At 37.9% G+C, this 27,051-nt stretch overlaps 1 protein-coding gene across 2 annotated transcripts in view; it reads right to left on the bottom strand.

The window, feature by feature from the left end:
• The window catches only part of LOC129768533 (mucin-2), a 187,652-nt gene that overhangs the window by 27,471 nt on the left and 133,130 nt on the right, over positions 1–27,051 (bottom strand). The window contains exon 11 of one of the 2 annotated variants that reach the window (XM_055770265.1): positions 3,891–4,431. In XM_055770265.1, coding sequence (XP_055626240.1) covers positions 3,891–4,431 — 541 coding nt within the window. Of the gene's footprint in view, positions 1–3,890; positions 4,432–27,051 lie in introns of those variants that run through there. The other variant, XM_055770257.1, reaches the window with a different exon arrangement.

The following is a 27,051-nucleotide window of genomic DNA, read 5'->3' as shown; positions in this document are numbered from 1 at the left end:
CAATCTTTGATCGTGACGCAGGAGATTTTTATTCAGTTGCCTAACAAGGTAACCGAAAGATCTTCTAGAATAAATCGCATCTATTTTAATGTCAAATCACGACGCCGGCGGTTATGAAATTGCTACCTGAGAAGGTAACCAAACAGACTCCGAGAGACAGTTCGAATCGGGTATAAATTGTGGGACTTTTCACACGTAATACTCTATTGAATACTCAAATCACTACCTAAGAAGGTAACTGAAAGAACTTCTCTATTATGATTCGAATCGGAGACTTGTTCTGTGCCTAACGCCAATACTGTATCGTATTTTTATTCGCGACGCCGAAGATTATTAATGATACATAAATCCAATTGAATTGTCATAGAAATAATGAGGGTAATAAAATAGCTAAATAAAAGGGAACTTCTCCGTACACTATACGCTTTTAAACCAAATTACTTGTTGTAAGTGTGTTGTAAAATAATAAATTATAAGTTCGATTTTTAGAGAATGAAAAGAAAAGTAAACATAGCAAAATATTTTGGTTTATCTATTAGGCTGGTACACAATTACGATACACCTAATCATGGTGATAAAATCACTGCAATAATAAAATATTGAATTTCTGGCAGCCACTGGATCTTCTTCTTGCATCACTTTGGTTATATTATTTCATCGTAGCATTACTTGCGTCATTTTTGTTAGTAATACTTGTTTAAGATTTCTATGCCGAATAACACGCCTTAAATGTACTCTGGAGTGGCAAGCTCTAGAATACTCGTGACCACAGTGCAAGCCGGAAAAATTTTCTTTGACGAAAAATCCCCCGGCCAGAACGGGAATCGAACCCGAACCCCCGGCATGATAGTGTGGGACGCTAACCACTCGGCCACGGGAGTATTAGGGACCTAACGAAGCTAAATTGACACGTTTTGCCGTTCACTTGATTCCATTGTGAAAAAACACATACATAAACTTGCATATGGGGGGCTTAGAGTGCAAGGGGTGTAAGTGATTTGATCGATTTCTCTTCATCAACTTTTTCTTTCGTGAATACCTCGGCGCACAAAAACGTTCCAATTTGATTTTGCTATAGAAACCGATAATTGCGGTTCTGACCTATCGTCCACATTGTCAAATAAGCTGGGAATGTGTTTGCAGTTAAGTTATGATCAAAAAAGAAAGTCGATGAAGAGAAATCGATCATGTCGCTTACACCCCTTGCATTCTAAGCCCCTCATATAATTCCTTCACATTTCGTTTATCAGCGAAATCAGCCAATCAGAAATCAGAACGACTGACAGAATTTTGGTCCGTAAAAGACCCCCTATCGTCTGATCTTATCTTAGATTCGAACGATAAATTGAGCAGGTAAGGTAAGTAAACATCGTCAAGAAGCTTTGCCTCTCGATTCCTGAAGATGACAACAATAAAGAAATGAGTTTTATCAATTTAGTCACAATCGTTATGTGCAATATGTGAGAACAGCAATACACTTCAATCTAAGATATATTTTTTTCTTTTAAGTTGAGTTTAATTTTATGAATTTAAATATTCCACGAGAATTTTACACAGAGCTTCTAAGTACATAATTTGTAGTTCTGAAACAAAGTTGATATTAAAAAGGTAGCACTGCATGGAGATCGACTGTTTTTGATTGAAATATTTGGCATGACGAGCTTTTCGGAAAAGTGTTTTTTTTAAAGAAAGAAGGCACGTGACTCCCATTATGCTAAACCTCCATTACGGACCTCCATTTTGCTAAACCTCCATTATCCCTTCTCGTTTATTCTATGTCATCAGAACGGATCAAAAATCACATCGCATCACAATCAAATTACGTCATATCACAAAGGAAATGGCGCTTACAACACTTCGTTTTCAAATTTTTACGGGGTCGTTTTTTAACATTTCTGTAAAACTTCGCAGTCGTTTGAGAGGATTTGGTATTCCTTATCGATCTATAACATGAGAAGTACAGGGTTTTCCATTTCGGGCTTCCAAAAGTATACAGCCCTGCGCTGACAACCGTTTGACATAGCTGTCAACCAAAGCGTCAGATCGTTAGTTGAATACCTGCCATTTTACAATATGGATCGTTTTAGCATCGCACAACGTGTTAATTTTGTTAAATTATACTATAAAAATGATGGAAAACCGGCAAATGTTTTTCGAGCATTACGGACGGATTTTGGTCGTCATGGACGGCCTACAGAGCACACAATCGCTAATGTAGTGCGTAAATTCGAACAAACTGGATCCGTAGCGGATATTGTGAAACCTGTGCATCATCGTAATGAGCGTTCGGCCGAAAATATTGCTGCTGTTGCTGCCAGTGTGGAGGATGACCCGAATGTTTCGATTCCACGGCGTGCTCAGCAATTGGGCTTGACAAACACATCATTGTAGCGAATTTTGCATTTGGACTTGCACCTACATCCGTATAAAGTCCAACTGGTACAAAAATTAGAGCGTGGTGACCATGGAATGCGTCGGGCATACGTCGATTGGGTGAACGAACAACAGCAGCAAAATGCTGAATTTTCGCATCAATTTTTTTTTCAGCGATGAGGCACATTTCGAGCTGGGTGGCTATGTGAACACCCAAAATTTCCATATATGGGGCTCAGAAAATCCACACGTGATTGTTGAGAGGCCATTGCATCCGCCAAAACTCACTGTTTAGTGCGCATTATGGTCTGGTGGAGTCATCGGGCCGTATTTCTTTGAAAATGGGGACGGCGAGACGGTAACTGTGAATGGTGAGCGCTATGGCCGCATGTTGACCGATTTTTTTGGCCATATTGCGAACGAAATTTGAGGGACGCATAATTTCGCGTTTTGGTGATGCCAATTGGCCGTCCAGATCATGCCATTTGAACCCGCTAGACTTTTTTTTGTGGGGTTATGCGAAAGACCGTGTCTATGCCAACTCTCCGCAAACTCTTGAACATTTGAAAGACAACATTCGTGAAGTTATGACCGAGATACCGCCCCATATGTGCCGAAAAGTAATCGAAAATTACCTGTTCCGGATCAAGGTGCGCGAGGAAGCCCTAGGTGGACATTTGAATGATGTTGTATTTCACACATAATGGCATAAACCAAGCCTTAATTTGAAATAAAAGTTTCATCGAAATTCGAATTCTAAGTGTGTTTTATTTCAATTTACTTTCGGAATTTAAAGTTTGAAAACCCTGTATAATGTCATTTTTGGCGCTTGCGTCACTTTGCGAGATTACGGCATTTCAGCTGGTTCGTATTCCTCCGCGAATAGTTTTGGCAGCGTATCGAACATTTGGAAAGATTGCACGAAAATAGTAACCAAAAGTTCAGTAATAAGTCTTAGGGTCACTATTCGGTCCAACGTGCAGTCATAGGCTAACAGTTAAACAAATTCATAAAATAAATTCTTTGCAGAAACACGTTTTTAATGCTTTGGCTATAATTAATGCCATGCATATGTAATCAACCCAATCGTTTATAAAAACAAAAGATGAAACAGAATTGAAATGGACTATCGAAAAAACAAATTAGAGTTGCTAAAAACAGGCCTCCAAGGTTTACTGAGTTGATCGTTTATCGTGAAAAACAAAACGCCAATCAATTGTTGCCCTTCGTCCGCTGCCCCAATATCAAACCAGTAGTCGCCTTTCTCTAGCCACCACTCGCCACCACCAGTCGATCCGAAAATTTGAACCACCTGGATAGTCGTGCAAAACTTTCAGTCTCCTCGTCGTAATTCCTTACTTGGTCCCATCGAACTCTAAGTAAACAACACGAGGAAAGTCCGCGCGCGCGATTTGAAACACGTAATTACACAATAAATGAACAACAACAAACGAACGGTTCCACTCACTCGGGGGGAATTCATGCGAGTACCTCTAACAACTTTGAGTGCTACTTACCCAAATCCGGCGATTTGGTGGCGGTGGTGGTGGTGGGGTTGGCAGCTACCGTCTCCCCACCATCCGTCGCTATAGATGGCGTCGACGACGACACCCCCAAACCGGTTCTAGTGGGTCCGAATCTACGACGCACTCCAATTTTAGGCTTTGACAATTTCGGCTGGGCGTCTGCGGATGCCGAGGGCGCCGCCGCGGTTGTAGTAATAGTTCTCCTTCCCTCCTGCGCTGCCGACGAGGAGTTGCTTTCGTCCGAGCTGCTAACGGGGGGCCGTTGGCGGCCTCCGCCGCTGCCACCGTTGAGCTTAGTCAGGTATGTAGTTGGCCTTCTGCGGCGGGACAGCGACAGTGACGACTGTGAGGCTGGCGGGGCTATCGTTGTTAGGAGGAGAGCTGAGTCAGTCGACAACGACGACTCGCCACTCTCGCCAGATCTCGGTGTGCTTTTGGTGCGTACGGTTGTTGCTGTTGCTGAGGCTGCGTTGCTTGTTGCTGGACCACCCCCGAAAGGACGACGGATTGCTGGCCGGAACTGGGGACGAACCTGGAAAATCGTCCGGTACAAAAACAAAACGAAAGTGTGATGTGAGATCAAAAAGGTTGTGGTAAATAAAAAGGTGTTGTGAATTGGTTTTTCCTTTTTTTTTTGTTCGCCTGGAGTTATTATTTGATCGAAATGTTCTTTTTGGTGGGATTTTTGGGGATGGGAAGATAACGCGCTGCTTCATCTGCCGTTGCTGTTTGTTTCATGCGAATGAGAATCTGGTGGTTTCAGTGATTGAAAATTGTTGATAGAAGAAAGATGGTTTTTGTTTGCTGTGCAGTGCATTGTGATGATATGGTGCATTTTGAGCGGAAAAAATACGATGATGAAACAAGAAATAGACAGAGTTTGCTGGAAAATTCAGATGTGAACTCAGTATGCATTTATGATAGTTGTAACAGATTGAAAGGAAAGCGGAAAGTGTCCGTGAACCCGTGCAACTACTGTTGGTTGTAAAGTGATGTGTTGATCCAAATATTCTTATTTGAGAATGATTGTTTGTCTTTATGTGAACTAGTTCTGATGTATTTTTTTGACAATTTCTTTGATGAAAATCATTTGTTTCTGTTCTAATTGATATCGTATCGTATACTCTCTCACATTTGTGGACACAGTTAAAAGTATTGCAATTCAACGGGTTATTATATACAAATTTTGCTCGTATTATTGTCGTGTTGTTTAAAATAGATTTAGAATCGGGATGTAATTCTATACATTCTATGGTTGAATCGAGAAAAATAACAAGTGTTAGAGGATTTGAGCAAAAAAAAAGTTTTCGTTTCGTTTCCAAAATTCCCAAAATTCTGTTGTAAGCTTTTCACGTTGTCTTATTCATTCAGATTAGATTTGAGCAAATACCATAGATTCATTGGGATGATTCTAATTTATTGCTACATTTTTCGTTGGCCATCCTGAAACTAATATTCTATTTTGATATATCGGATAATTTTCCGAATTTTTGTTGCAATCCAAGTGCAACAAACGGGCAGAACATTTATATGCATTCTTTTAACAGCTTTTATTGTTACAATTTCTCCATTGCTTATGCTCCCTTTTATGATTTTTTCAAACAAGTATTACACCATAAATTTCTTTTTTGTAGGTCTTCTGTTGAAATATAGATATTTTTAAACGATTTCAGTACATGAAAAAAATTATTATAGTATTTTTCTAATTGCCGTTTTGACTCAAATGACGAAAACTAAATTTACTAAAAATATATGTTGTTTTGATACCTACAAATGTTGTATACCCGGAAGGGTATACCCCGAAGAATATCGTGGTTTTCATTATTAAATTATTTAGAGTATTGATGTTCAGTAAATTTAGTTTTCAAAATGAAGTGTTCGAAATATGAGTCAAAACGGTACACAACGATTGTTTCGAGCTTTTATTGGAATCAAGTTTCGATGCGTTTTTTGATGATTTTATCTGACGCTTTGGTATTGATTATTGTATTCAACATTTCACTACCTGGAATAACTTTAAGCGTCGTTTTATTTCCTATCATCCAAATAACACATTCAATGCCTTTCATTATGCCTTTCATTATTTTAGAATAGCTAAGCAAAAAAAACTTTCTTTAAAAAAACACACACGCTTGTCTGCTTCACATACCATTTCACCACCATTTTAGGGAACTTATTTTTGCAATTGCACCGAATGGTCGCATGTCGCGACCAAACCCCTTGTTAGTCAATCAAACGGCCGAACTGAACAATTTTCTGGTTCACGCCAAAAAAAAAACACATTCATTCATTCCGGGTCGACTGCCCACTTAATCCGAATTAATTAATTGCACAAAGTGTTCATAATTTGGCTCGAATATTATGCGCTTCATTACTTCACCTCGCACTCCTCGCCGCCGTGAAATGTGTGTCATTCGTTGACTTCCCGGCACGGTACGGTTTTATGCTGTAATGTGGTGTATCCATTGTTTTTGCTCCACTCGCTGTGTTTTCATGCTTTTGAATTCTATTGTAAAACGGCACGATCCTAAATCGGCGCTGAAATTATGCTTCAAATGATGGCTCCGGGTTTTTTTATGTTCCGTGTGCGATCATTGTGTTTAAGCGCTCGAGGCGGTGGAGAAGATGTGTTCCTGTCGATCATCCGCTGCCCTGGTCTTCTTAAATTTTCTTAAATCGTTTTGTATATGAACATATAAACGAAGACAACTCGCAAAACAATTGACAATCAACCGTTTTCTGACTTTTGAAAGCCATGGGAAAGATCTTGAATGTTGGAAGATTTGCTTTCCAAGTACATTAGAAAAACATTTCTGCATCAGGTCAGGAAAACGGTTGAGCTACTCAATTGGGGTCAACTAGTTCATGCGGCTTATTCACCAGACTTGGCTCCTTTTGATTACCACTAAATTTCATCGACGGAACATGCACTTGTTGAGCGTTGCTTCAATTATTATATGTGTAAAAATTGCTCAATGACTGATTCGGTTCAAAGAATAAAGAATTTTTTGACGTGACATTCATGAATTTTCTTAAATCCATTATATTTCGAACCGTTCAAGAAAAATAAACCTGTGGTAAGTGGTTATCAGAAAGAGCCCAATCTGGAGATTCTCACATCAGAATGCTCCCAAAACTAGTTGTACTGCGTGTGATAAAGCGTTGTCGCGGATAAAATTGATCTTATACTGACTGTTTTGTTCCTCAGGCCGCTCCAGTATTGAGTTTTGCATTTTTAACTAAAAAACTAATCTCATTTCCTAAATTCTAACCTATAGTGAAACATCGTCGGTTTCATTGAAATAAAGATATAGATTTTCAGACTATGACCAAATTCCAAAATCATACGTAATTGGAGATTCTTTCAACACAAAAAGAAAATAAAAATACTCTACACATAATTCTGTACGAAGGAGATATATCCCATAAGTGTTATCTTGAGAATGACAACTCTCGAGATAAAACAAATTTTATATTTTCATAGACAGATAATTAATTCACAATTGAAAATCATGCCTCGGAAACAGCTAGTCTAACTATAATTATTTTCTTATAGACTATTATTCTGCAATAGGTATAGAAACTATTTTTTTTTGTACCAAGCTTGTACTTAAGAATAGTGATTTAAGTGGAAAAATAATGCATTCCACACACTTAGAGGTATAGTTTTTTTATTCCTAAAACTTTTATCAATTATATTTATTGTCAGGTCATCGATATCCACCGTTTTTCTTGTCAAAAATTGAGAATTGATTGGAAAAAAAGATTATGTTCTCTTTCTTGAAAGTATTACCCATCCTTCTATCATCTTTCTGGGCAGCATGCGGAGTCCTCGTCTAAAGAACTTCTGGTCTGTCGATGCGATCCACGAATCAACCCGATTTTGTTCCCTTCGTAAGGATGAAAGTGCTGCTCAGCCCGGCCCGGCGTCTTTGTTGTTGGGAATGGCGATATCTAGATAATATGACGTCCCATTGAAGTATTTCCTCATAAATTTCAATTACTTTGACAACACGTGGCCGAGCGTTGCCATGCAGCAAAATCACCTAATCGTATCTTTGCTCATATTGCTTCCGTTTTTCCATCAATGCTCAACTCAAACGCATAAGTTGTGTAATAGCCGCGTTGATATAATATCGGTCCCACCATAGGTATCAACAATCAATCACAGATTTATTTGGATTGAACACGAAAAGCGAAACTTCCAGCCAGCGACGTCTTGTTTGCTCAAATATCTCCATTTCCTCACACAACCAATGAAAGCTCTTTTCATTCGTTATGGTGATGAGTTGTTTACAAGTATCTAACCTCACATTGTGACATTTTTGATGCGACTCTACCGACTTAACATTACAACTAAAAACAGAGAATGACCATTCTGTTGACAATAACGTATATATGTAGAATATATAGAATTATGTGTGTCTTTGTAACATTTCTTAAATAACAGCCTTAGAAAACTGTTTTTTATTCTTATGTTTCAATTTTGGGTTTCTGTTCCTCAAATTAGAGTTTCAATATCATATAATTTTAGTACAGTCTGTTAAATCTCCAGTTACTGTTTTACGTGAAAATCGGCACTAATTTTGGATACTTTCTTATATAAAATAATCTCAACTAAAATTGGAGATAGAAAGTGTGTCAAATAGGTTCCAGGACTCAGACTGCATCTTAGCAACCTAGGGTGCCAATCAAGAAGTTTATACCACCTGGACAAACGATTATTGGAAAATATTATCTCGAAGCTTTGGAGCAATTGATGGCCAAAATTCAACCCGAACATCACAAACCAGACAGTCCAGTTCAATCCAATTCTACACCATCATACGCCGAGCCTCAAGTCTTTGATCGTGCACCCATTTTCGGCTCACCTGATTTGGTGCCTGGAATTGCTCTGACGACGATGTTTTGAATGCTATTTTGAAATATTGGGCTCTATTATGTGAATCGTATGAAGCGGTCGATAAGACACGAGCAAAGTTTCGTGCAGTGTCACTTGTTTTATATTAATTTGATTTGTCATTTTTTCTCAATAAACTGACACCTGAACTGCACCTGATCAGCGCACGGATTTTTTTTTACGAAACCCATGGTTCAGTATGGGAATTTTATCGACGAATTTCACGAGAATATTTTGTTTAACGAAGAGCATCATTTTGGTGAAATTGGATTTGTCAATAAGAAAAAATTGCCGCATTTGGATTGAAGAGACCTCTCACGCCGTTGTCAAGACATCGTTGCATTCTGAAAAAAAAAATAATGCTTGGTGTTTCGACCCATAGATGGAATCATTGGTCCATTTTGGTGATCGCTACATAATTCATCGCTATTTAGTTGTGGTTTCAACATGTGGGTGCATAATGCCATATTCGGCGAACAAATAATTTCGCGTTGTGAGCTCGTGAATAGATCTTCAAGATCATGCGATTTCACACCGTTGGTCAATTTTTGCGAGGCTATGTGAAGTCTCTGGTCTACGCAGATATGTCGCAGACAATTGACGCATATGACACAGACCGAAACTTGAACTTCTCTGTAATGTTGCCATTGTGTATTTTTCAGGCTTTAATGGCATTTATTCGTAGAAGAGGATATGATTGAATGGGAAAAACTCCAAAAAATATGTTTAAATAGTCATCTAATTCAGCATCCTTAAAACAGAGTAATTTTCAATACTGTAACACAAATAACGAAATTCAAATTTTTCACTGTTATTAATTAAAAGTAAGCAACTGAATATAATTCATGGAAGTATAAAGAGCTATGAAACAACATAAAAACGTATTAATCGATTGTGGTTTCATTGGAGCAAGAATCAGAACATAGCATAACTGCATGCTCGAAACAAACATATTTTTTACATTTCATGCAGTTGTTGCGTATTTTTCGGGTCTTTTATCAAAGAAAAGAATGTATAACGACCTTCTAGATAATTACCAGATGATAAAGGTTATGGAATATAAAGTTTGCATATTTTTAAATATTCTTTGTTTCTGTATTCTTGGCAAACTAAGAAGTAATGCCTTTTTTTAGATGGGGCATGAAACGATGGTATAAAAGCATTTGTAGGAACTTCATTTTCTTTTTTTTTTATTTTCTTGTTGATATTGTCTATTATGATAAAATATGCCCGAAACTGTAACTGTTAAAAATTACCATAAGCCACCGATTACTTTATAGTTTACTGTTTACAATTCTTTCACAAGTGAAATTCTTCCACAAGTGTGTATATGTATGACCATTATATTTAACGAATAACCATACGAAAGTCAAACATTTATATTTTGCTTTTGAACGTATGAATCTAACGACGAATAGTTAATATATGGATCCGTTCAATCCAGTTACAAAAGGGACTGAAATCAAAAAAGAATAGTCCGGTAATGATCTTATGCATTTTATTCAATAAATATTCCACGTCACTTATATTAATTTATACATTTCATTCAACAATATTCTAGAATATGAAAAAAAGGCACTTGTCCAAAAAAGTTACTCCTATACTCCATACCACGCCGTTCAATCTGCAAGTAGGTATTATCGTGAAAAGTCTTGTTCCTCCGACGGGACGCTCTCGTTTCCGAAATTTGTACTTACTTCCCGGTACAGAAATGAAAAAATGCGAGCTCCCTTCTTCTTCTTTGATTTGTTGTTTACGGAGATTCTAAATCTTCCGATTCTTTCGTCTGCGAAGTGGTTCCCGTGAATCGTAATGGGATACAATACAGCTTCGATAGACATATTGTTTGTTGAACGGGCATAAGATTTATATAAATGGTCATCCAATTTTCTTTTAGTTTTATGGACATAATTAAAAGGTACTCATGACTAAGTGGGCAGGGTCACTCCTACCATGAAGGTAGTTTTAGTTTCGATTATTGGAGAATGTTTCATCTGATTTGTATTGGTGCACATACATCCCTGTGTTTGTTTTTTTGTATCAGAAAAGCTCTCCAGGTGTATTATCCGGAAAAAATAATATTTCGAGAAAGGGAAGTTCCTCTAAGATGGTCAGAGCCGTTGAGGGAAATAATTAATGAGATGGTAGCCGAAGACGTAGACGGGGGAAGTCCAGAAGATGTTTGTAAGCTTTTTTTTCTTTTTTGTGTAATATGCATCCATTTAATTTCGTATTTGTGGCTGATTTATTAATTGCACGAGTCAAAGTAAAGAGATTTCATTTCGACAGGAAGTTTTCTTCTGCCTTGATACTGCTTTTACATAGATCTTCTAGCTCATTTTGAGAAATGGCGTACAACACTTCAGTTGAAGCCTTTCAAATTGATGTATTTTGACTTGATTTATCAATTTTTGGGAAAAGAGAAAAGTTACAGAGTTCCCGATCAGGTGAGTATGGACACAGGCGCGATTTCATGTCAAAAAATGAGGCATAATCTGGGACTTGTTACTCGACGTATCATCGTATGGAAGACGAGACCTTCAAGATTTTGATATTCGGATTGATGCGTATAATCCAGCTGATTCTGGACATGAACTGCTATGGAAAAATCTTCAACGTTTGCTTGGAATAAACTCCTTATAGATAAAAGTTTGACAAAGTTTAAGTCGCGGAACTCAATTGACGCACTGTGTATTTCCAGCCAATTCATCGGGTCCTGTTCTGGTTAGGTGATTACATAGTTGATCATTTGTTTCATGACATGTATATTTGGAACCATTCATGATCAGCTTGGGAGATATCTCGACAGTCTGTGCCGTCATGCACAGGAATATGATAGATTCATAACAGAAGGTGCCGATGATTCATCGACAATAATGGGCAGGTAGGTGAACACAGGCGATATATAATGCAACTCACAATGCACTGTTGAAATGTCTCAATTATGAACGCAAATAAAATTGATACAACTAGCGATCTGTCGCGGTGATTATATTTCCATTAAGAGCCGTATTGTCGTAGAATGCGCGCTAGCGCTACTAATAAAATCATGCTTATGAGCCATTTTATTTTGTCACTATCCGAAACTCCTCCATTGTAAGCAAGGTTTTCTGCTACATTCTCTCGTGATTCAGCGATTTACTCGATGTAATCACGGCTCGCATTGTTGTAAAAAAAATCAAGAAACAGAAGAGAATCTTTTTGACTACGTCTTTCATTTCTGTACCGGGTGTAAGTTCAATGCTTCGAAAACGTGAGCGTGACACTTGGAATGCAAGGCTTAGAACGTTAATACCATTTAATCGGCTGAACAAAGTGGTATGATAATCACTTCATTCGAAAGACAAATTGCCTAGAGCTATATGATTGTTAATTATTGACCCGAAAACATGTTTAAATAGTTTAAAAATTGCTTTGAAAATAGGCTATTGAAATCACCCAAATCTGTATATAAACTGGCGCCCGCTCGGAAATCCATTTAGTCTATGCATTATGTTCAACTCTCCCAATTCCATTTTTTTCTGCAGTTGGACTAAACGTATTGTTTGGTGAAAGCAGCAGTTTTATTATCGAATGCTCACGAATGCCACCATCGGCTGATGATTACAATTCTCAGGGCTTGAGGAGGGGCTATTCTTTGCGCTGGGTATTTCCGAGGAAGCGTTAATAATTGAGGAGCTTAGAATGAAAGGGGTGTAAGTGATTTGATCGATTTCTCTACATCGACTCTCTCTTTTGGTCATAACTTAGCTGCAAATGCATTCCCAGCTGTATTCGACAATGTGGAAGAGAGATCAGAACCTCAACTATCGGATTATATAGCAAACTTAAATTTGAACGTTTTTGCAGTTGAGTTATTAACTAAAGAAACAGTTGATGAAGAGAAATCGATCAAGTCACTTACACCCCTTGCATTCTAACCCCTTAATTCTTCTCCGGTTAAACGAAGTGGTATGATAATCACTTTATTCGAAAGATGGGATGTTTAAGAGTTATATGCTTGTTACTTATTGATTGCTAAGTCAACGTTAGCCCTACGTTAGTCCACCTTGCGCTTATATCACAGATATAACCCACTCCAATTTTTTATTGTATGAAGTTGACATTCACACTCTTGTTTTGGGATAGAGTCCACTGTTGTATGTGTTTTGAATATAACGAGATACAGTTTTGTTATTCGACTGACTCGGCCGCTCAGAAATTAAAGACTCGTCTGCCACAATTGGCTGATTGGAATTTTGGTCAGGCACTTCCAGAACACAACCAATAGAAAAGGTAGACTGTCATTGGACAGGTTTTGGTATGTTGGCATGTTGATCCATTCCGGATTTTTTGTCGTCAAAACTACGACTACGTCTAAATAAGGTGGGTGTTCAAATTCCAACGAGTCTGATTCCAATCGAATAAGTTTATCGCAAGAAAAAGCCCGGTTCGATGATGTACCTCAATCATATGTTATATTAACACTGACTGCTTCAACGCGTATGAACGTATGAAATGAACCGACAACGTCGGGAAATAACTCAAAAGTACCCTCCGAGTGAATGATGTATTACTAGAACGAACAATGGCTAGGAAATGCCGATTATAGAATAACCAATAGAAAAGCGAGTATCGTAAAGACTGAACATAAAAAAATTCAATCACATGTAAAATGCTGCCATTAATTCTTTTTTTTTTTCCAAAAAAATTACTTTTTACACGGAGAGTGTATAGAATCACAATAGGCATTTGTTGATATAATAAATCAAGAAGTTCGACGAGAATTTGCTGACGAAATATGAATACGTCGTTATGGTAATTTGGTAATGGTAATAAGGTAGGGCAAGGTCTTTTTCGGACAAATTATTGGACATAAAATGTATTGTCGTACGATCGACAAAGTCCACCGGATGACTTTTAAATAAAAAAGGTCGAAACTCCCGAAAAAGTTCCTCGTTTGACTAGCTATTTGTGGTTGAGGACCTGAAAGTGACGCTTTAGAAACTTCTGGAATTTGCTGCTTTTGTGGAGCAGCGTGATCTGCATTGCCCTTCCTGGTACCGTCTTTTCACCAGTCAAATTCGACCAAATAGTGGTATAACGACAATGGCGTTACTGAGGTTTCTAAGGGGGAACAATCCGGCTCGTAACCCGGAGTTAAGGCTGGCATACTGGTTGATTGTGAAGGGCAGGCTGAAGAAAAAAATGTGGAACTGTAAACGACTTGATTGTTTTCAAGCGAAAATGAAATTCGCCTGTCAAAGAGTGGGAACCAGCTGGTTTATAAGGATGATAAGGTTTGATTTAGTAAGAATCTGGAATCACTTTTTTTTTGTTTTTATTTAAGAGACTTTTCTCTGTGACAACCGGAATCGCTGATTATTTTATAGTCGTAGTAGGCATATCTAAAACCTTTCAACAGAAAATTGTTTGGAAAACCTGTATCTTTAGATGTTGAAAAATTCACGTTGATCCGTTCTATTTTGAAAAAGTTGTGCGGGATGGAAGCTGCGCGAAGAAATTTGGTTTTTGACACCCACATTAAAATCCGGCGTGATCGACAATAATTTTCTGAAAAGAACAATGATCTGCATTTTGATATAAAAACATTTTTTGCCTGTAACCAATCCCGAGATGCATCTGGCTTTGTGAGTACGGGTTCTTAATGAATCAAGCCTTATGCATACAGTGATGTGTTTTCGAAGACATTGTTTTAAATAATTTAACTAAATTCCGCTGGAAACCAGTGAGAATTCCTTCAAGGGCCCGATATAAAAAGTTTGTAAGGTAAATGATTTTGGTTTGTCCAGTCGAAAATTTGATCATGGTTTGCCCACTCTTTTGAATGCCCTAATTCAGCGCTCCTGTGTCAAATAAGGTATTCGAATGTTTCAAAACATATAAATAAAATAGTCTTTTTTATGATTTACAGTAGCTTTATAGTATATTTTTACGGAATCACATGTTTTAAAGGATTTTGAAATACATCTTCTATTTGTGTCAATGCTCCCCTCATTCGAGCTAACTTTTATAATAGGGCGGTTGACCGTTAACTAAACCTCCGAAAAATCATTATTCAACGAAGAAAGACTCAAGTGTTGATGTTGATGTCACTAATTGGCAAAATTATGGTGATGATGAGAAGTTTAAAGTGAGTGCTTAAAATATCCGGAAAAACATTAAAGGAAAAATGAATTTGCGGAAAGTGATTCGAATGATACACCATTGAGATATGCTGAATCTTGTCACCACTCCCCTATCTGCGCAACAAAGTTATCATCTGCTGGAGGGAAATTTCTCGAAAGGCTCATCGCCGCCGCGGTTCGCATCTCAAATAAGCGACACAAGATGATGTAATTTATTCAAATAAGTAAATCTTCTTCCATCAGCGTCTGCTGTCGACCCCATCTGGGGACGAAAGTGACGTTGACCACTTCACGTGTGTGTATATTACATCGTTCGTTCCAAGAGACGGCGATTGCCAAAGGGACACTGGATGCCGTCTTCGAATGGTGTGGCAACTCGGTGAGTTTCTGTTTCATCAACACGCCATCTCTGCCTCCGGTGAGAAGGAATCATACATTTGAATAAATCACTGCACTGCGCCTTTTGCATAACATATGTATTTCAATCTTTAACAGTAGTAGTTTGCATAACTATTTGTTGTTTTACTGTGCTCTTTCTCTATGTCTGTTTAGCTATCAAAGTGCGGCGGTTTCCGGTCGGACTTAATTCGATCAAATCAGACCGACTGCATAGCAATCGGTTGCTATTTGTTGGGGAGCGGCGCAAATCGCCCACTCACTCGCCAAATTCGCGAAAGTTCATTATCGTTTCCTTCCCTGTCTATCATTACCATTTCACACTCGGAAATTGATTACCTCACGTTGTACAATTTGCAAAATTTAAACGATAAAACTGATCAAATGTGGTCGCACTTGGGGCCCATTTTTTTTGTTCCACGCCCCGAGAAAGCTTTCACTTTCCATGTTTGCAGGGTTGTGCGCCAGGGTGCTGAAGGTCTTTCTTTCTTCCTATCCTGTCCGCTTCCATCTCGTACCGCTTCCGATCACGCTCTGGTTTCACGTTTCCAGGGCTCGCGATTATGTCGGAGATCGTTTTTTTTTTGCTCCCTTGCTTCCCCCAATGAGGTAACACTAGCCCATGGGGCTCACTGGACAAAACTTCTTTCACTTTTATGGTTCCACTTTGTTGTGATACCTGTTACTTCACCGAGGAAAGTGACAGTGAAATGGAGGGTGGTGGGCAGGCGGGTGGTTTGTTGTGACCGAATACGGTAATATCTCGTCAACCGAAGTGATTCGATGGGATGGGATTTTGACAAATTTGTCTTCGACGAGTGTGAGGTTATGTCACCGGGGGGTTCCGTCATTTGAATAATCGGGTTAATTGGGTCATGTGTGCGTGTGCTCTGATGTTTGTGTTTGAAAATAATATTTCGAATATCGCGTGGATTGTTAGTTGGAATTTTCGATTGAGCAATATAAAATATGCGTTGCTATCCGTAGTATTTACTGCGCACCACTCAATATTCATCAGCTTAAATTTTAGCACTCTAATGCCAGAAAAAGAGAGCGAATAAACAAAACGAATACAATCATCGGCAAACAATCTTCTTCGATTGAAGCCACTGTCACGCTGGGTTGATTCTGTGCCGTTCAAATTTATTGCACTTGGCACTCATTAGCGCCGTTTTGTTTTCTTCTCGCGTTTTCATTCTGGAATTTAAGCAGACAATGTTCATACAGGTACAAGCACAAGCTGTGTGTGTTAAACTAAAATTGTGGAACACGACACAAGCAGTCGATGGAGCAATCACTAAGAGTGCTCTAATGAGTAAGACATTCGAAGTCTACATTCCCTTTCCAGACAATGAGTTGCAGAAAAAACAACTTAGTTTGAAGAACTCTTTCGATCAGAAACTAAAATTTACTGCCGTTGGGATAACGTTGAATGAATAAGTGATTCACAGTCAATTTAAAACTCACAATTCAAGTGGCTTGTGAATAAAACAACAGCAATTTTTTTTTCTGTTTTCTGTTTACTTAATTTCGTACATTTTCGTTTGGATGAAACACAAAAGTCACAGACGCAAAACACCATCGTGCGTGTGTGAATACATTTGACACTCGAAGATACTTTAGGAACATTCATTTTTCTGTTTATGGAGACTTTAAATGGTACGATTCATTCATCTCCGAAAATACATTTTTATTCAATATCATATATTCTATATTTTTATGAAATTCTGATTTATGTGCCATTTTGCTACGCCGTTAAAATAATAAAAAGTCCCATTAGTCATGTGGGAATGATTTACAGCTCCATAAACATTTGCTTCATACATTGATGGGACAAAAAGAACAACCCCATGGGAAATCAAAGTGTTCCAATATTAAAAGTTTTTTCAAACTTTTCGGTATTTCAATCAATACTACGTAAAAGTAGGTAAATAGTAGACCGTTTTTCTTTTTCAGCACGGTTGAGTTATTATTTAGAAAAAATTACTTGTTCCTAGTATGACTTAATAAAAATCCGCTTTTGTAAATTTGTTTCACTGTGATTTCTTCATCGATGCACCCCTTGGTTTTGACAGCTGGTTGTTTACTTTTGACACAAACATAATTTTCGTAGCTGTTTAGTCAACTTTTCGTGCGTAGTGACGGGTTTTTGACGCTGAGAAAGCTTCCGGAAAATTGGTGGAAAGCCAATCTCAACACAGACCCGAAATTTGATCGTGCGTTACTTCCAGCGTAAGGCGTCTCAACGAAACATTGCTGGGAAGTATGGGGTAAGCCGCGATGTAATTGAACCTGCTGCTCGGGAGCTTGGCCGGAAAGAGGACTGAAACGTAAGACTGATGCAAGAACAGACATGCTAATTCTCCGAGAAGTAAAGAAAAATCCATGAACGACCATTCGGGCGATTAACGAAAGGTTGGATCTAACCCTTCCCAATCGCACCATTCAACGACGTTTGGTGGAACAGGACCTGAAGAGCAATTTGTCAAAAAGCGATCGATGATCAGCAATATCAATAAAACACGACTTCAGTTTACGAGGGACCATGTCAACAAACTGCTGGAGCTCTGAACGCGCGTTATTTGATCGGAAGTGTCCAAGTTCGAACTGTTTAACACGAAAAGGCAACGGTATGATGACTGACGATGGTTTCATCGACATTTTATGCGAGAACCTGGAAGAATCCATGCTGAAAATGAAACTGCTGGATAACTATACCGTCTAGCAAGATAATGACCCGAAGCATACTGCGAAGAAAGTAGCAGCATTCTTCCGATCGGCCTGGATCAAACCAAAGATGTGGCCACCACAAAGCCCCGACTTGAATACTATTGAGAATTTATAGGCGATTTGAACAACAAGGTGGAAAAAACTGACGTTACGAACAGGCAAAATTATTTTCCTACGTTGAAGAAGGCTTAGAACGAGCTGGACTCCCAACACCTCCGGAACCAGTTGGATATCGGGGCCAAATAAGGTCATATTGACTATTAATTATTTGTTTTTATTTTTTTTAAATAAACCATAAAATGAATTTTGTTATGTCATACCCTAAAAGAACCCATTAAGAAACGAAAGTCATTTTTTGTTTTTCTGAAAAAAAAACAACGTTATTGAAATGAAAAATGGTATATTAATTACCTACTTTCACGTAGTATTCACTGGAATACCGAAAAGTTTGAAAATATTTTTAATATTGGAATGCTTTAAAATGATGGTGGATTTTTTTTTGCGCCCATCAGTGTAGGTATTGTTTCACTATTTGTTAATAGCGACAAGTTAATCATATTACAGCAGTCAATTTCCTTAATTTCGGCTTTTTTCAATGCTTTCGCGTGCTTTTTAAAGGAAAATGAAAGAAGTTAATTTCACATCGTCGACTATATTGCAAGGTTATTTGGCTTGAGTAGTATGAAGTATTAGTATGGGCAGATAACACCAAATTTAGGAGGCGATCTGGCGTAGTGGTAACATCCATGCCTCTCACGCTAAAGGTCACGAGTTCAATTCTCACTCCCGACATTCTTCCAAAAATGGAAGTTAAAGTGACGAACCAGCCAAATGAGTTGAAAGTCACTATAATACAGATAATAAGAAAATAAATAAACACAAAATTTAAAAATAAAAAAAAAAAGCCTGTGGAGAACCTATGGAGAATCAACACTGGCAGTCAATGTGTTATCTTTCACTGGTAGTCCTCTTATCTTTTCACGCTAATCATCTATTGCCTAAACCGAGTGCCGTTATCTTTTAATTATAACGGCAAAATTTAATTAAGTTCCGTATTAATTCGTGAACAGGATCACTAGACTGTCGTCGTGACTTGTCATGATGCCTGAGAGCAGACTTGCGACCGCTAAGAGTTAAATGAAATTTTTAGGCTCATTTAAAGTACTGTATGAGGATGTCAAAAAGTGTGCTTCATATTTGTATTGGGTGTAGACTCCGGAGAAGATATAATGGAAGTTTCACCCACATGCAGCAAGACGCTGATTGTATTCAAAACGACTCTTCGTAAGCATTATAAGTAGACAAAAAGCTACTGGCTACGTATACAAATCGTATCCTAACTTTGGACTTCAGGAACTATAAAATCGCACTTTACAAAACCCATAAGTCGTAAAGTGTAAAAAAACGTTCGGCTAAAGAATCGTCGGATGAAAATAGTCTTAGAATAAATTGAAATTTCTCCTGAAAAAGTTGGTTCAAATGATGAAAGTCCTATGTAGGTTTACATTGTTGAAACCGGTTGTTGAAGATCATCTATGAAATTTTTCGTTTCGTGATTCTTCCCCATGGTTTTGGGATTTTGTAACATGTAACGAGTGTAAACAAATTTTAGAATGCAACGTTTACCCCAATGTAACGTTATCCCGAATGGAAAAAGAAAAAAATCGTAGAATCAGTTTTATCAAATTTCCTGAAAATAAATAGGATTAATTCAATAGAACATGAGAGAGTAATACAAATACGAAGTAAAATGGAAAATGGTACACAATTAATATATCTTCTCCTTTTCTCTCCGTATTACCGTTAAGGCTAAGATTTATACATCTACACGGTTTTTTGTAGCATTTTTTTTCGAAACTGTAGCATGTAATTTGACCATAAACAATCTAAAGCATAAATGTCTCGAAAATTTGTAGAAGCGAGAAAGGGAAATGTTATAATTCATGGTTTTTTTTCCTTCTTTAAACATGAGTTGTTCTTTCGCGTTTCTTTGCCTTTAAATATTTATGATGAAATTTCTGAAAATTATTTCTTCTATGACAAATGAGATTCTCCTTCACGTGGTGTTCAACCGATTGTAATTTATTGCCAAGATTAATAATAGAAATTGTAGTATTTTTTTTTTTGAATATTACTTTTTTGTCATTCGGGTTTATTTGAAACTCGGGTAAATGTTCTCTCCGGATAAATGGTATTCGATTGGCCGTGTTTCTTGTAAATGCTCTAGAATTTCGCTGTATCATACTGTTCGTTCATCTCCGATTGATTGAGTTCAAACTTACAAATGTTTCTGCGGAATCAGAAGCAGAGAAGCAAAACCCCGAAGCAGATGAGCACATGAAGATGCACGTAGATAACGATGGTAACGAACTTAAAGCTCACGAAGATGGTCAAGTCATTTTATAACAGAGGTCGTAGTAGGCGTATCGGAAATTTTTTGACAGTAAATTGTTCGAAAAACCTGTATCGACGGTAAAAAATTTACGTTGATCCGTTTGGTTTTGAAAAAGTTAAGCAGGGTGGAAGTAGTGAGAGGAAATTTGATTTTGAACATCCACACAAAAAATTCAACGTGTTCAGGTACTAAAATCGTGAAATGGTGTCAATTAGAACAAGGAGTCGAAAGATGTACAACAAAATTTAATGGATGATGAAAAGTACGTGAGGATAAATTTTGGACAGCTCCGGGCTCTGAAATTCTATAAGGCCACTGCTAGAGGAGATGTCCCCAGCAAATTTAAGTTCGTTTCCCTTGATAAATTTGACAGGAAGATCAAGGGATTTGCAGCTGTGGACAGAAAGACAAAGATTCTTCTCACAAACATAACAATGAACTTGAAAATGTATAAGGAGGAGTGCCTGCAGTGCAGTTTATTAAGTCTCACGAAGGTCCGGCGAAATTTCAACCAGATTTGGCAAGCTGCCACTACAGTCGAGGGGTACTTCAGTGGTACCGTTATAATGAAGTCAATCTTCCCAATCGAAAATATTGGGTAATTGTTGCGGAAAATGAAAAATGTGCCTAAGTGACTTTGGATTCTGCATTTTGAAGAAAATTTTACAAATTTTGATGAAGTTCGTTTGAATTTTGATGTATTTTGATGTGGGTTTTGTTGACATTTGTGTATTGTTTTGGAAATAGGCAGCATCAGGTACGTACGAAAATTCTGCACAAAAATGTACAAAATTCGCATCATGATAAGGCGAAATTACGTGGAATTCCTCGTTTGACTGTAAAATGTCTGTTGAAACGCTTCCGCGGGTGGTTGACTGTTATTCAGAAACGAAACTTTCCGTTCGAGGTGTGGCCGAGAAGAATAAACATCCAAAAAATGTAGAAATCAACAGGTCGTTTGAGGTAGAAACCTGAAAACCGGATAAGTAGGAAACCAGTGCAAAAAAGAGAGCACGAAAGCTGTATGACACGATGCTCACGAAACCTGGAAGATCATGAAACCAACATAAAAGCTGACATCAATCAGTTCTATGATCTATGATTGGAGTTTTCACCACATAAAAATACGGCAAGGTTTGAAGTTCGCTTAAAATATATGGTTTGGCAGTTCATATGTAGCTTATATGTAGCCACTAAAGCACAAAAGGCTACTAAAAGCAAACAATTTCTGTGTTATTCTGGCCTGATTTGCCGTCTTACCATAAAGGAAAAGATGCTTAGAAGTAATGAACGGAAAATAATATGATGATGATGGATGAAATTAAAAAATGCTCAAATTTCACAGTATTTTGTTAAAAAACGACAAACTAAAAGTTCTTTTATAGGAATTCAGGGTAAAATTAGATCTCATCATAAAGAATTATCCCTGATATGGAAATAAATTCAAATGATTTTTATTGTGTGTTTTTCTTCATCTATGTTTTGCTGTGTACAAACCTAGGATGAACTCACGCTATAAGTCATATGACATATAATTTAACGGAATAACGTATTGACGAATTTACGCAAAGCTTAATCAGCTTTCGCAACATCTACATTAGAGCTCAGAACCACACAAAAGTGAGGGTGTTTGTTTATTTTACGCACTGAACAGCGCGATTCTGTCGTGATTATTTTCATTAATTTCTATTTACAATCATTTTAGCCATTAAATATCATCAATAAATGGTAAGAAAACACACTATTTTTCATGAATATATATTTGCTTTTTTTCCTTCAGTTATTTTCCTCAGTAAGTTGATATGAAATCATAACCATACAACCAAACAAAAAGTAAATAATTCTGAAAGCTACGTCTCGCTACTCGTCTCACGTCTTTTCCTGAAAATACTTCGTCTGGCAGGCAGGCAGGTGGTCTAAAAAGCGACATTTTCATCACTACGGGAATCAAGAGATCTACGTCCAGGAGTGACCCAAAGACCACAACCCTCCCAACAGACCAAAACTCCGCCCTATCGGACGGTATTGGGCCTTAGTCAAACGGAATCTCAAACAAATTAATAAATTCACGGAAAACGAGCAGCAGTTTAAATCTAACTGGCGCTAGGCGGCGAATAATGCAAAATTTAGAGGAAGGGGTTAAGCGGAAGGCACGGCAGTTCTTATTTGGCAAACCAAAAGAATGAACGAAATTTTTTCCTTTAAATATAATATTTTTGTCTATTTACAATGGTCTCAACACGCGATGTGACCAAAGTCATAGATTATCTTCGAAATGTTTATGTTTGATAGTTAATTTTGGTTATGAGTACTAACTTCCGGAGATTTTGACGACGCAATCGATATCATACCAAGTTGGTTGATACAATTGATTATGCAGGGGCTTCCTCTCGGCCGATACGAGAAGAATCTGCAATATTTCGCAACAAATTCCACCCATAATTTGCTTAATAAAAAACTGTAAATTATAACACTTGTACCGAATTATTCTTCATATGTTATGAAAGAAACAATGTAAAATGATGATTTTCTAACCTTTACAGCGTAGAAATAATACATGAGTCCGGGAAATTTGCAGAAAATTTCAGATTTTTCAAAACAAATTAAACCAACTCCATACCAGAAAAAAATGAGTGGTTTATATCTATGATATTACCGCAAGGTTGACGTGAGACTACCTTAGTTTAGTAATCATTTGTTTGTATTGATTAAATTTTTGATTGAATAAAACAATTTCCGAATTCAATTGAATTCAATATATTTGCGTTGTAAGAAAAAATTTGAACAAATGCAATGTCTCTAGTGTCTGCACGATCTTACCAGGTACCTAAGTTTAGAAGACCGTGTTAGGGAAACGCATTCTAGTCTGTACAAAGGTAAGCGAGTACAAAAGTTCTCGCAGTTTGCATGTATTTTCAATGCCGATTTCCCCAGAGATTTAGAAGTTTTTATAGGTAATCAGATTTCAGTCGGAACAAAAATACTTCCCTACGCTCCTTGGATTTGAAGTCTGTGTTAGGGAAACACATTTCGGTGAAAACAAAAGCTCTCCCTACTTTCATGTATTTGCAATGTCGGTTTCGCCAATGCTGCTTGGTTTAGAAGTCTGGGTTAGGGAACACATTTCGGAGAGAACAAAAGTCCCCCTACATTCATCTATTTGTAATTCCGATTTCCCCAAGGCTGCTTGGTTTTGAACTCTGTGTTGGGGAAACCGTAAAGCGGGCCAATCAAAACGAGGCAGTAAGGGCGTTTAGATAACGCTTAACATTTTACAGTTATTCAATTATTTACCTAATGGAAAATAACACTTCACTAATTGCGATAGATGCGTAGAAATATTCCCTATCAATTGATGCAAACATCTTTCCGATTCAGTAGAAAATGTTCGAGTTATAAGCATTCGAAATCTTGCATTTTTTCCTGCATGTTCAGTGTTTATGTTTTCATTTTACCCCCCATATATTCCAGTTAGACGTAGTCCCACGTCAGAAACAAAACATCATCATTTTACTCGCTGCGCCATCTGGTTGCAATTCTAACGTAAACTAGTCAATACTTTAATAACTATAGGATATAACAGTTCGGCTGAAAAGTTCATAAGGTTGACGTCTAGATGGAGCCTCTTGCAAAAATCTATTTGACTATCACAAAGCATCATCTTTCAATGGACACGTGTCAAAATTTGACAGCAATCGGTCGATTGGTTCGTGAGTTACAGCATTGAGAGTGAAGCAACTTTTGTTATTGTGATAAAAATCACAAGGGGGTCTTCGTAGCCACTTGGTTACGCGTTCGCTTACTAAGCGATCGATCGTGAGTTCAAACTCAGGGCCCTCAATTGACCATCTTTGTGTTATTATAGAATAACTACGTCCACGCAACCATCATCAGCGATGGAAATCGATCCACGGTGGAACAAAGATCGATACATCCATACAACTGCTCTGCTCTGCAAGAAACATCGGGCTGCTGTTCTATAAATAACCCAACAATGGTCAATGTCAACTGTCTCCGCTGTCCGGTCTGTTGAACAATGGAAGAACAAATAGAATACCCTTACGCCTAAATGGCTACTACAGTGTAATTTACAATAATGTAATGGAACAGAAAACCTAACGCCTAAATGGCTACTACTACTGCGGTGTAATTTACAATTAATAGAAACATAAACATATGTACATGTACACGATAAAAACCAGGCTCTGTTACAGATAAAATTCTAATGAGCCTAATAAATAAATGGGATAAAAAAAAATCACAAATCAATGAAAACAATTGAAAAAATGTATGAATTAGGCTTCGAATTGCTTCCGCATTCACAGTATTCTCCAGATCTGGTCCCAGCCCACTATTTTCTGTTCGCAGACCTGGAAAGAATGCTCGCTGCCAAGAAATTTAAGATCGATGATTTTTGTGGAAAAACCGAAAGAGTACTATAAAAATGGTATCGAAAAGTTGCAAGATCGCTATAATCGCTGTATCGCCCTCGAAGGCAATTATGTTGAATAATAAAATTGAATTTTGCAGAAAAAATAGTTCTACTGTGTTACCTTATAAACTTTTCAGCCGAACTGTTATACAAGGGTTATGGAGTAAAATGGAACAGAAAACGGAATAATTATGATAAGATAACCCATTCAACCTCTTTCAAATCCAAATTTTATGCTTTGAAGATTAACTTCAACAACTAGTTCTTAATCACTATCAAAGAGGTGTAATTTGCCCAATTCAGTTGTATCAATGACGTCTACAGAGTATTTATAGTTATGATAAGATAACCCATTCAACATCTTTCAAATCCAAATTTGATCTTTTGAAGATTAACTTCAACAATTAGTTCTTAATCACTATCGAAGAGGTGTAATTTACCCAACTCAGTTGTATCAATGACGTCTACAGAGTAGTTTTCGATGACTTTCCGTTATATTAAAGCATGAGAGCAATGGAAAACTCAAGATTTTGCAAAAATATATGATGAAATACCCTTCGATTTCTAAGTAGAATCCAGAGATCGAGTCATAAGAGTATCAAGTGACCGACAAACCAGTCGAAGTAAAGCTTATGGGGAATTTACTTTCAGAATTGGTCCATGTCCCGTGTTTGATTTCTCAGTTTCTGCAAATTCAATAATTGATAACCATTCAAAGGTTTCCATTTAGGATACATTTTGACATCACTGTTCATAGGTTGTGACCAACATAAATGTTGTTCCCACATATCAATCTCACATCTATTCGGTTTTTTTTTGCAGAAAGTTAATCCCACTATCCGCTCTCACCTTGGCCTTTCCGGTTTTTCGAAAGCAACCCAACAAACGATCACCCTTATAAATGAACAAAAAGTGAACCAGTTTCAGTTGGCGACATAAAGGCACTACCCGAGTTATCCAATGGCTCTACTCTGCTCACAAACACCAAAGACCCCTCGCTCTAATGGCTTATAGATTCATAAGCATATTCCGCGTCTCCCGTGAAATATGTCACAATGACTGAACCGAACGAAAAAATTATCCAATCGCATCAAGGTAAATGTAAGTCAAGGTCAACCGATAGTCGCGTTCGATCTAGCTATCGCCCCTCAAGATACTCTTAAACCAAGAATCACGGTGCTACCGTTTCCACTTTCGAAGTAGACCACTTTCAAATCGCTACCGCTGCTGTCCAATGGCCACGATCGAATCATTAAAATTAAACGTTCCGTACTTCTCGGATGCAGCATGCGCTGCGATTACATGGGTGGTTATGATTCAAGGTTTCGCCATCGGACGGACGGTAGGAAGTTTGTGCATCTGTCAATCACGTCAATTCGACGTCTACGCCTGCGTTCGCAAGCCAACGCGATGAATGCGTGTTTCCCACGTCGCAGGATCAAACAATGCTCAGCCGTTTCGAGCTGAGGCGGCCATTGACTTTATTGAAAATGACAACCTACACTTTCAGCTGCGCACGGAGCGTGACTCAGACTCAGTTTGAAGCCCGAAATGATTTGCGATTTCAATTGTGCACCAGAAAGGGGCAAAAATCGAGAACGTAAATGACAGATGCGGACCACTCAACTTGCGTGACACATGAATAACAGGGCAGCAAATTTAAGTAGACAATTTCAAAATCTACAATGGCGATACATTATCAATATTATTTCTGTTAACATCATGTCATTTGGGGCTGATTGACTTGTCACAACAACGTGCCCCCGGTGCAGGTCTCCGACAGCTGTGATGTAAGGGGTGTGGCTTTCTCCGAAAATATCTCCAAAGATAAACGCAGTCGCCACCCTTGTTCGGCTTATGTAATTACTTGTCAAGGGAGCTTTCATCTTTGGGCAAGCTAATTTCGTTACGTTACCAGAGTTGCGTGCGTCGAGCTTCATTCTGATCGGTACCGAGTCTGTTAAAAAAAAAAGAAACGTTCACAACCGGATCTTTGAAACTGTTACAAAAAGTAACTCTATTAATGCAACCCAAATAGCCGCTAAATCGATCTCTGAACTTTTTTCTGATCTCGTACACGAATGTTTGTTGTGTCATTTTTTGAGTTGACAGTGAACAACCATGATGCCAAGTTAGGCTTCATAGAGGGGAAAAAGCTGTGGTCATTCGCG

The sequence above is a fragment of the Toxorhynchites rutilus genome, chromosome 1, assembly GCF_029784135.1.
Source record: "Toxorhynchites rutilus septentrionalis strain SRP chromosome 1, ASM2978413v1, whole genome shotgun sequence".
In the NCBI taxonomy this organism is placed as follows: Eukaryota; Metazoa; Arthropoda; class Insecta; order Diptera; family Culicidae; genus Toxorhynchites; species Toxorhynchites rutilus.
The sequence above is the reverse complement of the archived record's forward strand: the minus strand, read 5'-3'. Positions and strand labels throughout refer to the sequence as shown.